The sequence below is a fragment of the Mesoplodon bidens genome, assembly GCF_964165515.1.
Source record: "Mesoplodon bidens genome assembly, chromosome: 6".
NCBI classification, from domain to species: Eukaryota; Metazoa; Chordata; class Mammalia; order Artiodactyla; family Ziphiidae; genus Mesoplodon; species Mesoplodon bidens.
In genome coordinates this window covers 71,493,020-71,506,892 of record NC_138162.1, presented here as the reverse complement: position 1 = coordinate 71,506,892, position 13,873 = coordinate 71,493,020, and the positions used below count along the sequence as shown (strand labels likewise).

At 42.0% G+C, this 13,873-nt stretch overlaps 1 protein-coding gene across 4 annotated transcripts in view; it reads right to left on the bottom strand.

Annotated features, from left to right (window-relative positions):
* GLDC (glycine decarboxylase) overlaps positions 1 to 13,873 on the bottom strand; it is a 101,120-nt gene that overhangs the window by 53,309 nt on the left and 33,938 nt on the right. For all 4 annotated transcript variants that reach the window (XM_081236980.1, XM_081236979.1, XM_081236981.1 and 1 more), the window contains 8 exons: positions 13,400 to 13,596; positions 11,331 to 11,427; positions 5,918 to 6,023; positions 4,393 to 4,532; positions 3,713 to 3,793; positions 1,088 to 1,185; positions 508 to 592; positions 292 to 333 (listed from right to left, as the gene is read on the bottom strand). In XM_081236980.1, the coding sequence (XP_081093106.1) occupies positions 292 to 333; positions 508 to 592; positions 1,088 to 1,185; positions 3,713 to 3,793; positions 4,393 to 4,532; positions 5,918 to 6,023; positions 11,331 to 11,427; positions 13,400 to 13,596 (846 nt within the window). The remainder of the gene's footprint in view (positions 1 to 291; positions 334 to 507; positions 593 to 1,087; positions 1,186 to 3,712; positions 3,794 to 4,392; positions 4,533 to 5,917; positions 6,024 to 11,330; positions 11,428 to 13,399; positions 13,597 to 13,873) is intronic.

Sequence of the window (13,873 nt, the reverse complement as noted above, 5' to 3'; positions counted from 1 at the left end):
CAACATGGCAGGTTTAAAAGGGTGGTGGGGGGAGTTGGGGAAGGTAGGAAGACATAAACACTATATGTTTAATTATTTTAAGATTTAAAAATAATTTCACCCATAAATTTAAATGATCAGGTTGTGATAAAGTTAGGGTTTCTGCCAAGATTGTTGAAGAGCAAGGTAAAGGATTACTAAAGCAGTTATTAAATCACAGTCCCAGTAGCAGCTTTCTCTAGTTATCTGCTTATGTATAAACCAAGACACTGTTTCTGCTAAGTTCCCTTTTAATAGAAGTGACCTACTTACTGTGAGTTCAGATGAACTGTTGAGCTTCATGGTACAGGACCCCTTTAAGAAGCACAGCCAAAGTGTATTACATTAGTGACATCCTATGGTCTATCTGATAGGCCCTCCCATCTCCCCGAATGGTCACCCATTCATCCCTCTTGCAGCATATTAGATGTGACCCAAAGAGGTGGGTTCAGGGTAGGGTGGGAAATGGAAATAAAGCCAATAATTTACCAGTGGAATCATGCTATGAACAAGGGAAATGTCTTTGTTTTCCAATCTCTTCATATATCGGACAATATTTGTTTCTGAGTGATAGCTGTGAACACAAAACACATGGTTTAGGCCAATATAGTTAGGTAAGAGCCCATACACATCCTTCTAAAAGGTAAGACACACTGAGATCTACCTTCAACATACAGATCAAATTAGGCCATGGACAACATGCCAACAAAGCATCAGATGGAAGGGCGTGTACCCCCCATGAAGCTCAGAGGATGCCCTAGGACAAAAAGCTGCCTGTGGGCGTGAGAGGAAGAGCTGGAAAGAAGAGGATGTTGAGTTCCTGGGTATGATCTTCAGCCTGGAGACTATGCCTCGAAACTCCCATCTTCTTGAGAGTAGAATTAGGGGTTATAGTGTCAAGGGAGCACAGCCACCAGGAAATAAGGTGTGCTTTGCCCAGGTTAGAATTGGGATTTAGTAGTGAGTCAGGCTGAGCCACAATAAACCAGGCCATGTCAGAATGCCATAGTAGAAGCCACTCTCTACCATGATCCCAAGCCACAACACACAATGCAGAAGTCACACAAACCTGTTGAACACTTGATGTGTGAGGAATGGACTAGTTCTCTTGAAGGCAGTCCCTAGAATACCTCTCCGTTCCTCACCCATGCTTTCAGCAACCAGCTCCTGCATGGAGAGACCACAGAAACTGAAAGGCAGGAAGCATGCCTGGAACCACATGTAAAGAAGGCTTCCATTCAGCGTGTATTCTGACAGAGCACCAGAAATTCCCTACCATCCAACCTCCCACCTCCCTGACCACCCACCCCAGGGATATCTGGCACAGTGCAATGACAGATGTCAGGGGTCATGCATTGTGGCAATTCTCCAAAACACTGTTTTTAAGTTCTGTTGAACTTAGCCACAGTGAACAAAGAAAAGTGAACAATTTTTACTGCCAAAGAAAAAAGAGTTGACATCCCCTGCATGTTCCTTGAATAATGAAGCAAGTTCCAGTAAACTATTTTAAAGGGCTATCTAAAAAGTGATGACCATGATAACACTCAAGTAAAGATTCTCACTTGACATTGCTCTTTTATCTTTGAGAACAATTCTAATAAAATACAAGTGCCAAGACCATTCAGTGGGAGAAAGGACAGTCTCTTCAACAATCGTGCTGAGAAAACTTGACATACACATGCAAAAGAATGAAGTTGGATCCTTATCTTATAGAATATACAAAAACTAATTCAAAATGGATTAAGGGGACTTCCTTGGTGGCGCAGTGGTTAAGAATCCGCTTGCCGGGTTTCCCTGGTGGCGCAGTGGTTGAGAGTCCGCCTGCCGATGCAGGGGACACGGGTTCGTGTCCCGGTCCGGGAAGATCCCACATGCTGCGGAGCAGCTGGGCCCGTGAGCCATGGCCGCTGAGCCTGTGCGTCCGGAGCCTGTGCTCCGCAACGGGAGAGGCCACAACAGTGAGAGGCCCGCGTACCGCAAAAAAAAAAAAAAAAAAAAAAAGAATCCGTCTGCCAATGCAGGGGACACGGGTTCGAGCCCTGGTCCGGGAAGATCCCACATGCCGTGGAGCAACTAAGCCCGTGTGCCACAACTACTGAGCCCATGTGTCACAACTATGGAAGCCCTCGCGCCTAGAGCCTGTGCTCCACAACAAGAGAAGCCACCACAATGAGAAGCCTGTGCACCGCAACGAAGAGTAGCCCCTGCTCGCTGCCAACTAGAGAAAGCCCGCGGGCAGCAACTAAGAGCCAACTCAGCCAAAAATAAATAAATAAATAAATAAATTTTTAAAAAAATGGATTAAGGACCTAAATTTACAAGCTAAAACTACAAAACTCTTAGAAGAAAGTATAGGGGCAAATCTGCATGACCTTGGATTTGGCAATGGTGTCTTAAATATGACACCAAAAGCATGAGCAACACAAGAAAAAATAAAGTGCACTTTTGTGCATTAAAGGACACTATCAAGAGAATTAACAGATAACCCACAGAATGGGGGAAAATATTTGCAAATCATATATCTGATAAGCATTTAATATCCAGAATATATAATGAAATACATGGTTTGCTCCTCATTCTGCTCCAGGCCGGTAGTATGAGAGCCCTCAGTGGTTGCTCTGTAAATATTCTTCAAATGCATGGAACAAATATCTGTGATTAAATGTACTGCAGAGTTCTAGAGGGAAGATATTATTCAGTCTTGTCTATTAATTAAAGATTAAAAGAGAACAGTATAATACTTTTTTGACGATTTACATTTGTTATCTGATACTGAACTCATCTCTCAAAGAGGACTTAGACAACCAGGACAGCACTGATCAACACTCTGGAACCTATTTCTGTTTCCTTTCATTGATTCATTTAACAGATATTTATTAAGTGGCTCCTATGCTCCAGGCATTGTAGAGTGCTGTGATGAGCACCATGCCACAGGTCTAGGTAGCTGACATCTCTCTTCCATCCCACAGACTCTCCTGCTCACACGTCCCTGCTATTTCATCATTTTAGAAACCAACTCAGTCTCACTGAACTGTTTCTAGTTCTCATATAACCTCTCTCCTCCTAGCCTTTGTGGCTGCTTTTCCCAGTGTCTGGAACACCTCTGGCCCCATCCTCCTTCTTCTCACTTGTGTCTGGATAGCTCCTACTCCTCTCTCAGGTCTCAGCTTAGGACAGTGTCTTCCAAGTGTTGGTGAGAAGCCCCCTCCACTCTGTGCTCACAGAGCATCTTTGGACAGTGCCCATCATAGTATATCATCTGGATTGCAGTCTTGTGCCTGTTTGAATCCTCATTAGACTATAAGCTCCAAAAGGGAGGGAAGTATGTCTGATTTACCACTAGCCTCAGGGTACAGCAGAAGACCTGGCACATATTAGGTCAGTTTTCCCAGAATCAACATAACCAAGATGCCAATGTCATGAATCTTTGTATTAGGAATAGTTTAAATTAAACACCATTAACAATCCTTCCAACTAGCCTTGCTGCTCAGTCCTGGCTAGGGCCCACGGCAGTAACCTCTAACTATCAGCAGCCACAGTAGCAAGGGACAATCGGTGGCAAAATTTTAACGCAGGCCACCTAATGTCATTCCTGCACCCCCTCTCCCTCACACTCAGGCCCATAAGAGGCAAAGCCATCTGTGACACCTCCTCAAATAGTCATTATGAGGAATGTGAATTCTGATTTACTTACTGCAGATGACTCACAGCCGAAGATCCACAACAAGTCATCCAGATCTTTTTCACTGACTGTTTCATCAAGAGAAATACCAAGCTATAGAAATGAAAATGAAAGGGAAAACATCAGCTGTAAATGCCAAGATCAGTGCAGAAATTCCAAGAGAGGTCAAAGGGGAGAAAGGGCTGGACAAAACTCTCAGTTGTTCTAAAATAACAGGGTATCATTATGTCCAAGTTGGCCCTTGGGCAAAGTAGGCTAGACCAGTCCCAAACGTGAAAAGATTGAGAGTTTTACAGCCACTTCTGGACTCTAAAAGAGTGCAGATGGCTGCAGGGCATTCCTTTTGGTACTAGATATGCTCACTTTTTTCTTCCCTTAACTTACCTTATCATATCACTTATCATAGCCTTTACCTTGAACAGTCATATTGTGAACGAAGGAGTATTATGAGCAAAATATGTGCCTAAGAGTCCCATATATGAAAACACATCTTAAGGAAAGCTGACAATGGATTATCATTTAAAAGGTCACAATGTTCCAAACCAGAAATGAAAATTGTTTACAAAGAAGTTGTGCCCAAAGGTCCAATACTGATTTTTTTTTAAATAAAGATAAATTTTAGTGAGAAAAGTCATAAAACTTTATAGAATTTGTACAACAAACAAACATACAAAACTGAAAGTCTGACTTACTGTGTGATCCTCAAACAGCCGAATATTTATTTGCCGCTGAGCAGCCCTGCCCAAGACCTCCTTCACTGAGCAGCCACACTGAATCTTCAAAGTGTCAAAGAACAAGTCATGCTGGAGTTGGTGTCCTGCTCTCTTGAGACCTAGACAAGATAGGATAGCCACGGCTCTCTATGTAGAAACCAGACCCTCTGCCACTGACGCTTCACAGAAGTAAAGAGGTAAATCCTACTACGGTCTGTTCCTACCCAGTGTTTTGGTCGGTGCTTTCTTAAAAAAAAGTAGGACTTCCCTGGTGGCACAGTGGTTAAGAATCCACCTGCCAATGCAGGGTACACGGGTTCGAGCCCTGGTCCGGGATGATCCCACATGCCACAGGGCAACTAAGCCCATGCACCACAACTACTGAGCCTGCGCTCTAGAGCCTGAGAGCCACAACTACTGAGCCTGCGTGCCACAACTGCTGAAGCCCATGCACCTAGAGCCCGTGCTCCACAACAAGAGAAGCCACCACAATAAGAAGCCTGCGCATCGCAACAAAGAGTAGCCCCTGCTTGCCGCAACTCGAGAAAGCCCGCGTGCAGCAACGAAGACCCAACACAGCCAAAAATAAAGTAATAAATTAATTTTTTTTAAAAAGGTAAATGTTTATTATTATGCTATAGAAAGTTGTGAAATACATATAAAAATGGAGGAAAAAATCACCATACTCACCATCCAGAAATACCTAGTGGTTACTTCTTGGTATAGAAGGGGGTGTGTGTGGGTGTGTGTGTGGGTGTGTGTGTGTGTGTAATATATCACATACATATACTTCTTCACCTTTTTTTAAAAAATTTAATGTATCATGAAGATTTTGCTTTTCTTCAGATCATAACACCTATCATTATTTTTAATGGCTATGTAATATTCAAACTTAAATTATGTACCATAATTTAACCAATTACTTATTATTGGACGTTTAGGCTGTTTCCAAGGTTGTGCTATTGTAAATAATGTTTCAATGCACACCCTTTACATCGTTATCTGATTATTTCCTTTAGATACATTCCTAGAATTTCTGTATCAAATTGTAGGCACATTTTAAAAGCTTTTGACACATACTGTTTATGAGCCCTCATAAAAGTCATACCAATATCAGCATTCTTTTTAAACTCTGCCAATGTAATGAGAGAAACACTATTTTATTCTTTCAATTTACACTTCTTTGATTATAGTGAGGTTGAAATTATATATGTTCATCTGTATACTTTCTTTTAAAATTACATTTATTTAATGTCCTTTGTCCAGTTTTCTCTCAGGGTGTTCATTCTTCTTGTGTATGGGGTGGGGGGACTGAGGAAGAGCTCAATATATTAAATATATTAACACTCAGTCTCTCATAGATGTTGAAAATATTATTCCTAGGTTTTTATTTGACTTTTAACTTTGCATGTAGTATTAGACATGCAGTGAGTTTTCAATTTTATTTACTCACATGTATCGGTCTTGTTATAACCAAAAGTTTTAAAACAGAAAACTGACTCACCTTCAGACAAAATCAAAGTGGCATTATGTACCCTCCTAGCAATATGTTCCAGCCCGTGGGACCCATGGTAGATTGCAAACATTGCAGCCATATTCGCCAAGAGAGCCTAAAATGACAAAAAAGCATTTAAAGAATCATGTTCAACAATGTGATATCAGGAAGATGATCAGTGGGAGGGACTGTTTTTCTGACTTGAGATGCCAAAACTAAAAGCAGGTACAAAGCAAAATGATCAGACTCCCTGCCTTCTCTATGATAGCTGGAGACCATTTATAATCTGCCCAACCATCTGAGGGGTAAATACAGCATCCAAGACACCCTAGCGTCACTATACTAAACCTTTGAATGTGACCATTAGTAAGGCGTTCCATCCATGCAACATAATCATCCCATAAAGGGGAAGATCAGGCTGTCATCAGACATGGAGATGAAATATTTAATGTTAGAAGATAGTGGAACAACAAAGACCTCAGGGGAAAAAAGTGAGATCTAAGAATTTTATGCTCAATAATACAGTTCTTCAAGGATAAAAGCAACAAAAATTTTCAAACACACAAGAACTCAGGGAGTATAATTCTCTTGAAGCCTTAAATAAAGCACTAGAAACTGAATTTCAGCCAACCAAGAGGTGAATGGTGAATCTATGCAAAGGACCACCAAAGATGAAAATGCAGGACGCAGGGGAATAAAACCAAAATGAGTTGGCAGGAGATATATTAGGAAGGGAAAACCAGAAACTACTGGCTTATTCCCTGCTGACAGTAAGGTCACTTTCTCAGGTACAGATATCTCTCCTGACTGTTGATTGAAGTTTCACAAAAATATTTACAGGGAAGTGTGTATTCTAGTGTGACAGAGAATAGGAAAGAATGGCACTAGAATCTCTCAGAGACTCAGGGAGGGAATCCAGCATAGGGAGCAAGGAAGGGACCACTGTGGTGGCATCTTGGGTCAGGGAGGAGGATAAAAAGAGGATGGCAAGGGTCAGAAACCAAAATGAGTGCCAATGTGGGGGAAAATCATGGAGGGCCACCTCCTGTCTCTCCGCCTTTTGGCCCTATCCCTCACCTGCTTTTCCACCCTAGATCCTACCAACCAGCAGCCTTCTAACCATGCAATATCACCCTAGGTAACTGACCCAAACTCTAGTCTCAGACTCCTCACCTGTTTAGTCCATTCAATTCTCCCACAGCCCCTCCCATCTCACTGGTCTAGCACCATGGTTTCTATGAGTTTCCAGTCCCACTAAAGTGACTTTTGTCCTAATGTACTAGGTCAGCAGTTCAAGGTCCACCTTCATGTTCAATCATCCCAAGGTGGGAAGGGGCACATTACAGAACAGAAACACTACTCAGCTGAGAAATACAGTGCTTTAAAGTTGGATGATGTTCAATATCAGATCTATTTTGTTAGGTACACATTTCCTCTGTGAGGCTGTTAGAAGGAATCTCTCTGGGGTCACTGCCAAAGTGCCAGAAAGTGAAATCAGAGTCAATAAAGAAAATGAGGAAAAGAAGACATCAGAGAACACAGCAGTAGACTTTCTTGGACCAAGCGCCAGAGAGAGTACAGACACTCTTGTGGACTCTGTATAACAATTAGAAATAAATACGGAAGAACCACAACACGTTATAGCTATGGAGAGGGCATGTCTGAAGTAAAACATCCATAATATAGTGTATCATGGCTCATGGTTATGCTGCCTGGGAATAAAAACTCAGGCTTGATGTTCACAGAATGCTCTGGAAGCCTCCCATCACAGAAGCCTTGTGGAGGTTGGTTCATGTCACTTTTTAAACTAGAGATCATTCTTTCTACAAACAGGAGACTATATCAACCAACTGACCAACAAATTAATGAAAAGTATGAAGTCACTTTTAGAAATCTTGGTAAGGCATTAGAATATCAAAGGAAGTTCAGAGAAACAGAGAGACCAAGAAGATTCAGATTTCTTTGATAATCTGACAAACAACATAATTAGGATACTTAAAGTAATCAAAAGTGAATCATGGGGACTTCCCTGGTGGCGCAGTGGCTAAGAATCCACCTGCCAATGCAGGGGACACGGGTTTGAGCCCTGGTCCAGGAAGATCCCACGAGCCCGTGCACCACAACTACTGAGCCCACGCTCTAGAGCCCGCAAGCCACAACTACTGAGCCCACGTGCCACAACTACTGAAGCCCACGCACCTAGAGCCCGTGCTCCGCAACAAGAGAAGCCACCACGATGAAAAGCCCGTGTGCCGCAACGAAGAGTAGTCCCCGCTCGCCGCAACTAGAGAAAGCCCGCGTGCAGCAATGAAGACCCAACGCAGCCAAAAATAAATAAATAAAATAAATAAATTTATTTTTTTTAAAAAGTGAATCATGAAAGGATGCTCAAAACATTAGTTATTAGGTAACTGCAAATCAATCCCACAGTGAGATACCACTTCACACCCACTAGGACACCTATAACCAAAAAGAGGAACAATAACAAGTAGAGGTGAAAATGTGGAGAAATTAGAACCCTCATATATTGGTGGAGGGAATGTAAAATGGTGCAGCCACTTCAGAAAAGAGTCTGGAAGTTCCTCAAATAGCTCAACATAGAGTTACCAACGACCCAGAAATTCTATTTCTAGGAATATACCCAAGAGAACTGAAAATATATGTCCCCACAAAAACTTATACACAAATGTGCATAGCAGCCTTATTCAAAGTACCCCAAAGTGGAAGCAACCTAAATGCCCATCAATTGATGAATGGATTAACAAAATATGATATATCCATACAATGGGATATTCTTCAGCCATAAAAAAGAATGAAGTATTGATTCATGATACTGTAGGGGTTCCAAACAGGCCTCCCTAAGATGTGTCACTTTAGCATGTGGATTATTTTGAGTTCAGGCAATGGAGACCTTCTGGGCTCAAGAGAAACTACTGCTCCTCCCTTAACTGCCCAGAAGAATTTATATTGAGGATTTTTCCCAGAAAAGGAGTTATTACCAAAGATAAATTTTATCTAAGTGGCCCCATCTATATGGCAGACCAAACAACTAATTACCAAACATCTTGTTCTTCTTCTTATCATCCAGTGAATGGCCCTCCCATGCTTGGAAGCACCTGGCCCCTATCCCATTCCTTAGCCCAGGATGACATGTATAACCTTATTTACTTTTCTGTCCTTTAACCTCTCATGTATGTGGGGTCTCTGAGCCTCTCATATATGTGGGGATCCTGTATGTATGTATAAAATGTTATTTTCTCCTGTTAATCTGTCTCATACCAATTTAATTCTTAGATCAGCTAAAAGAACCTAGAAGGTTAGACGAAAAAAATTTTTTTCCTTCCCAATTCTACAACGTGGATGAACCTTGAAAACATTATCTCAAATGAAAGAAACCAGGCACAAAAGGCCACATATTGTATGATCTCATTTATATGAAATATCCAGAACAGGCAAATCCATAGAGACAGAAAGGAGATAAGTGGTCACCAGGGGCTGAAGGGAGGGGAGAAGGATAGGAAGTGACTGTTTAATGGGAACAAGTTTCTTTTAGGGGTGATGAAAATATCCAGAAATGAAATGCTGGTGATGGTTACACAACTTCGTGAAAATACTATCAACCATTGAACGGTGTACTTTAAATGGGTGAATTATATGGAGAGTTATATCCCAATAAAAGAGCTAATGAAATGTAAATTATACATCAATACCCCTGGACTTTAGAAAAAGCTAATGAAAGCTTGGGGTAGAAGTTGAGAAATAAGAGAATATAAAGAAGAAGACATGATGCAAATTCAGACACCTGTAGAAATGTCACAGGTTTACAGAAAGATTTTTTTTACAGAATTCAGTAATGCATTTTCAGAGATTAAAAAAAAAAAAGTTCTGCACCATCCGTGATGCAAAACTAAGAGAAGTCCAGTGTGGACCCTACAACACTCAAGAGGAATGGGGCAGCCTTGAGAAGAACATGGAAGAGGTGCTACAAGAAGAAGGCTGGAGTAATGACATAGAGTGCTCAAGGAGCCGCTTAAAAAATATCAGTCATCTCTGAACAAAAGAGAATAATTATAGGCCTACAAAGAAAATGACACTGGCGTCACAAGCAATTGTTTCATGCAACCAGTTATGAGAAGAAACACATGAGATGAAATAGACAATGGAGAGTTAGAAAATCTCCAGAATAAGAAAGTGAAAATCAGAGAAGACAGGGTATGACTGTCTCTAGGGCAAACATCATGTTATTCATTGCTGAAAAACAGAGACCTCTTACGATCCAAGTTAAATAATGAAATATCAGCTATCCATGAACTGGAAGGAAAAAAGAAGTAGAAATGTAACTTTTGCTCATTGTAGATAGCCCAAGTTAACCTGGAAAATTAATTCAAACCTTGAAGCAGAAAGCCCTTAGTGCACTTATGATCAGAGAGACAGGTTCTGGAAGAACATGAGCAGAAAGCAGCAGAGGAAGGGAAGATATGTAAGCAGGGAATTCAACAAATGAAAGGTAAACTACAGAAAGTAAAGGCATCACATAAAGATCAATTTGCTGTCAACAGAGGACAAGCTTGTGACAACTGGCTCCTTCCTGCGATACTAGAGGAGCTCTTCCCTGAAAAGCAGCCACCTCCCTGAGACAAAAAAAATAATACAGGAAAACCAACTGAGGAAACTATTTCAACGACCAATGGATATGGAGTAAAGTATAGGAAGACCTTATCGTCTACTCCCTCCCTGGAGAGGCTTTCTAAAAGCTGGCAGTGGTGCTGTGAGCCAATGCCCTGAGGGGAAGAACACTGCACTGCCTACTGAGCTATCTGTGAGATCTCTCCCTTTCCCTGACCCCTAATGGAAGAGAACCGAGAATGGATTATATGCTCAGGAGTGGTCCTCCACCTGATCCTAGGAACTGGCTGGATGTCAGAAAACACTGCTCCCTCTAACCTGAGACCTTGGGCAATGTTCAGGTAACTCCTTCTCTTTTATCCCATACATTGCAGAAATGTCTCTCATGAGTTCCCAGTAAGAGTACCCCATGGCCACCACCGGCTGGCCAATCTGGACTATCCCCTCAGTACAGTCACCTCAAGCACCTTCACCTTGCCTTCCTCACACTAACCTGGAGGGCCTCCATCTCAGCTCTAAGAGAAGGTGCCCCAGTCACCACCCATAATGGACCTGCCCTGTGGCCAAGAAGGCCAGAGACCCTAACGGGTGAAGGGTATGCATACATGGAGCCACAGTAAAATACATTGTATTGGCGTTCTGACAAGACCACAAGGCTTCTCTACCAACAAGATCTTGACATTTTTGGTGTGCACCCTGCTCAGTGATGAATGAAGCAACAACTCAGTAAATGAACAAGTAGCTCATTGCTATAGACTGTAAGACATTCATTGAGCAGGTCAGGTATGTGATCTACCTGAGCTGTACAGATGTTGCTGGTAGCCTTGTCTCTCCGGATGTGTTGCTCCCTGGTTTGAAGAGCAAGACGATACACTTCTTTTCCACTGGCATCTCTGGACCAAGAATAAAACATCCGGTTAGTACAGATCATCATAGCACCAGGAGTTGCCATAAACAGAACTGCTTCTTTCCTTCCCACCTTTAAGTCAATTCAGCAAAGTTACTTAGGTGCAAGGCCATAAAGAAACAATTTCCAAACCATCTTCTTCTAAAGGGGACTGTTAATTTTCAGTTTGTAATTTGAGGATTTGAGGCACTGAGATATATACAATAAGCTGGGAACTTTAAAAGACAATTTTCCAGGAATCACCAAGCCTAATAAAATGATGGTAATTGAGGAATAAACTTCACTCAGAGCTTCTTGGCAGACTCAGAGAAAAGGGAAATACCTGACAAAGGAAACAGGATTTCTATACTAGAAATCTAAAGCAACTATATGGCTATAAATAAAGGATGTTAACAACCTAACACTTGTCTCTAATAAAATTTCTCCTTTCTTAATACAATTAAAAATCTAGATAACCACAAAGATTCAGCAGTCTTAGCCTTTATTTCATCAAACTCTCAGGTCCACTTTCCAGAAAGATAAGAAGTAAAATACAAAAATCAGAAGATGATAACTGATATATGAAACCCTTTTAAATTAGAAAACCCTCTGTCTCATCTCATCTGGTGAAGAGACATCATTGAACGAAAATGTAATGTAAGAATACTTAAAGAAACTATTATTTTTTTTTTTTTTTGTGGTATGCGGGCCTCTCACTGTTGTGGCCTCTCCCGTTGCGGAGCACAGGCTCCAGATGCGCAGGCTCAGCGGCCATGGCTCACGGGCCCAGCCGCTCCGCGGCATGTGGGATCCTCCCGGACCGGGGCACGAACCCGTATCCCCTGCATCGGCAGGCGGACTCTCAACCACTGCGCCACCAGGGAGGCCCGAAACTATTATTTTTTACATTAAAAAGCAAAGTGCCTTTTGCTATCATGTGACAAAGTGAAAGTATTTCAGAACCTCTCATCACCAGCACATCATTCACTAATTCAGACTCTTCATTTACATTAATAGCCCAGCTTTATGAAAGGTCAAAAACAGTATGCTAGGGCTTCCCTGGTGGCGCAGTGGTTGAGAGTCCACCTGCTGATGCAGGGGACGCGGGTTCGTGCCCCGGTCCGGGAGGATCCCACATGCCGTGGAGCGGCTGGGCCCGTGAGCCATGGCCGCTGAGCCTGCGCATCTGGAGCCTGTGCTCCACAATGGGAGAGGCCACAACAGTGAGAGGCCCGTGTATCTCAAAAAAACAAACAAAAAAAAACCAAAAAAAAAAAACCAAAACAGTATGCTAAAGTTCCACAGTAATAATCATGGCATTCATCTCAATTCTTAACCCGAGGATTTTCATCAATGAGAAGCACTCAAAGAAGTACATTTGGAAATTACTCAAATGGCCAAAGGGCAGGCCTCTAGGAAATAAGGTAGGTCACACCCAATGTATGCATGGTAATCTCTTATTGCACTTGTCTTTACATAGCCATGTGGCATGTTAATACTTTTGAGAAAGAAACTAGTTAGATATAAAACACACTTAAAATATTCAGTCTCTCAAGACTTTCATCAATCTAAAATTCCTTTCTATGACTTCAATACAAATATGCTATAAATTGTACACATACCTTTCCAAATATGCACAAATTCATGGCATTCGAGGAGAGGTACATGGCATTTGAGAAGGGCCAGGTATGGAATAATGGGGGGGCGGGGGTGTGTGGTGTGTGTGTGTGTGTGTGTGTGTGTTGGGATGGGGTTGGGGAGTAGGTAGGGCATTGATACCCCAAACATTCATACCCCAAATACATTCTCTCTTCTGACTCTATGTTTACATTTCCTTAATCGACCCAAAATGGCCCAGTTAAATTCAACCCAAAATGGCCCAGTTAAATTCAAAGAGAAATCAACAACTTTTGTGATCAAGAGAAGGATCAGGGAAAACCATAACCACAATAAAAGGGTAGAAACATGAGCTGCTTTACCTTGTTACCCCCACCATTCTTCCAGGCATCATCCTCACCAAACTTTCTCTGACAGCAAAAAAGGCTGCATGTGGTCCGCCATAGCCCAGAGGCACCCCAAATCTCTGTGAGCTGCCCAGGGTAACGTCCACCCCAAATTCTCCGGGAGGCCTCAGGATACACAGAGCTAGAAGGTCAGTAGCACAGCAGGCCAAGCTCTAGAAAGGAAACAAGAGAAAATGGATAAGGTTGTGACCTTCCCTGAGACCAGTGGAAGGATAGCAAATTATCTCCATTATAGGCAGACTGGCAGAGTTGGTTTGTATCCTGTGAAATTTATTTACTCATTCATTCATTTAAAATATTTACTGAGTGCTTACTATGTGCCAGGAACCAGTGAAGAAAACAAACTTGAAAAAAGGAGGTCGGAAGGAGGCAGTTTTACCTTACCAAGCAATAAAGGTGTGGAAATTAAAACACACCAAAAAGAGTAAC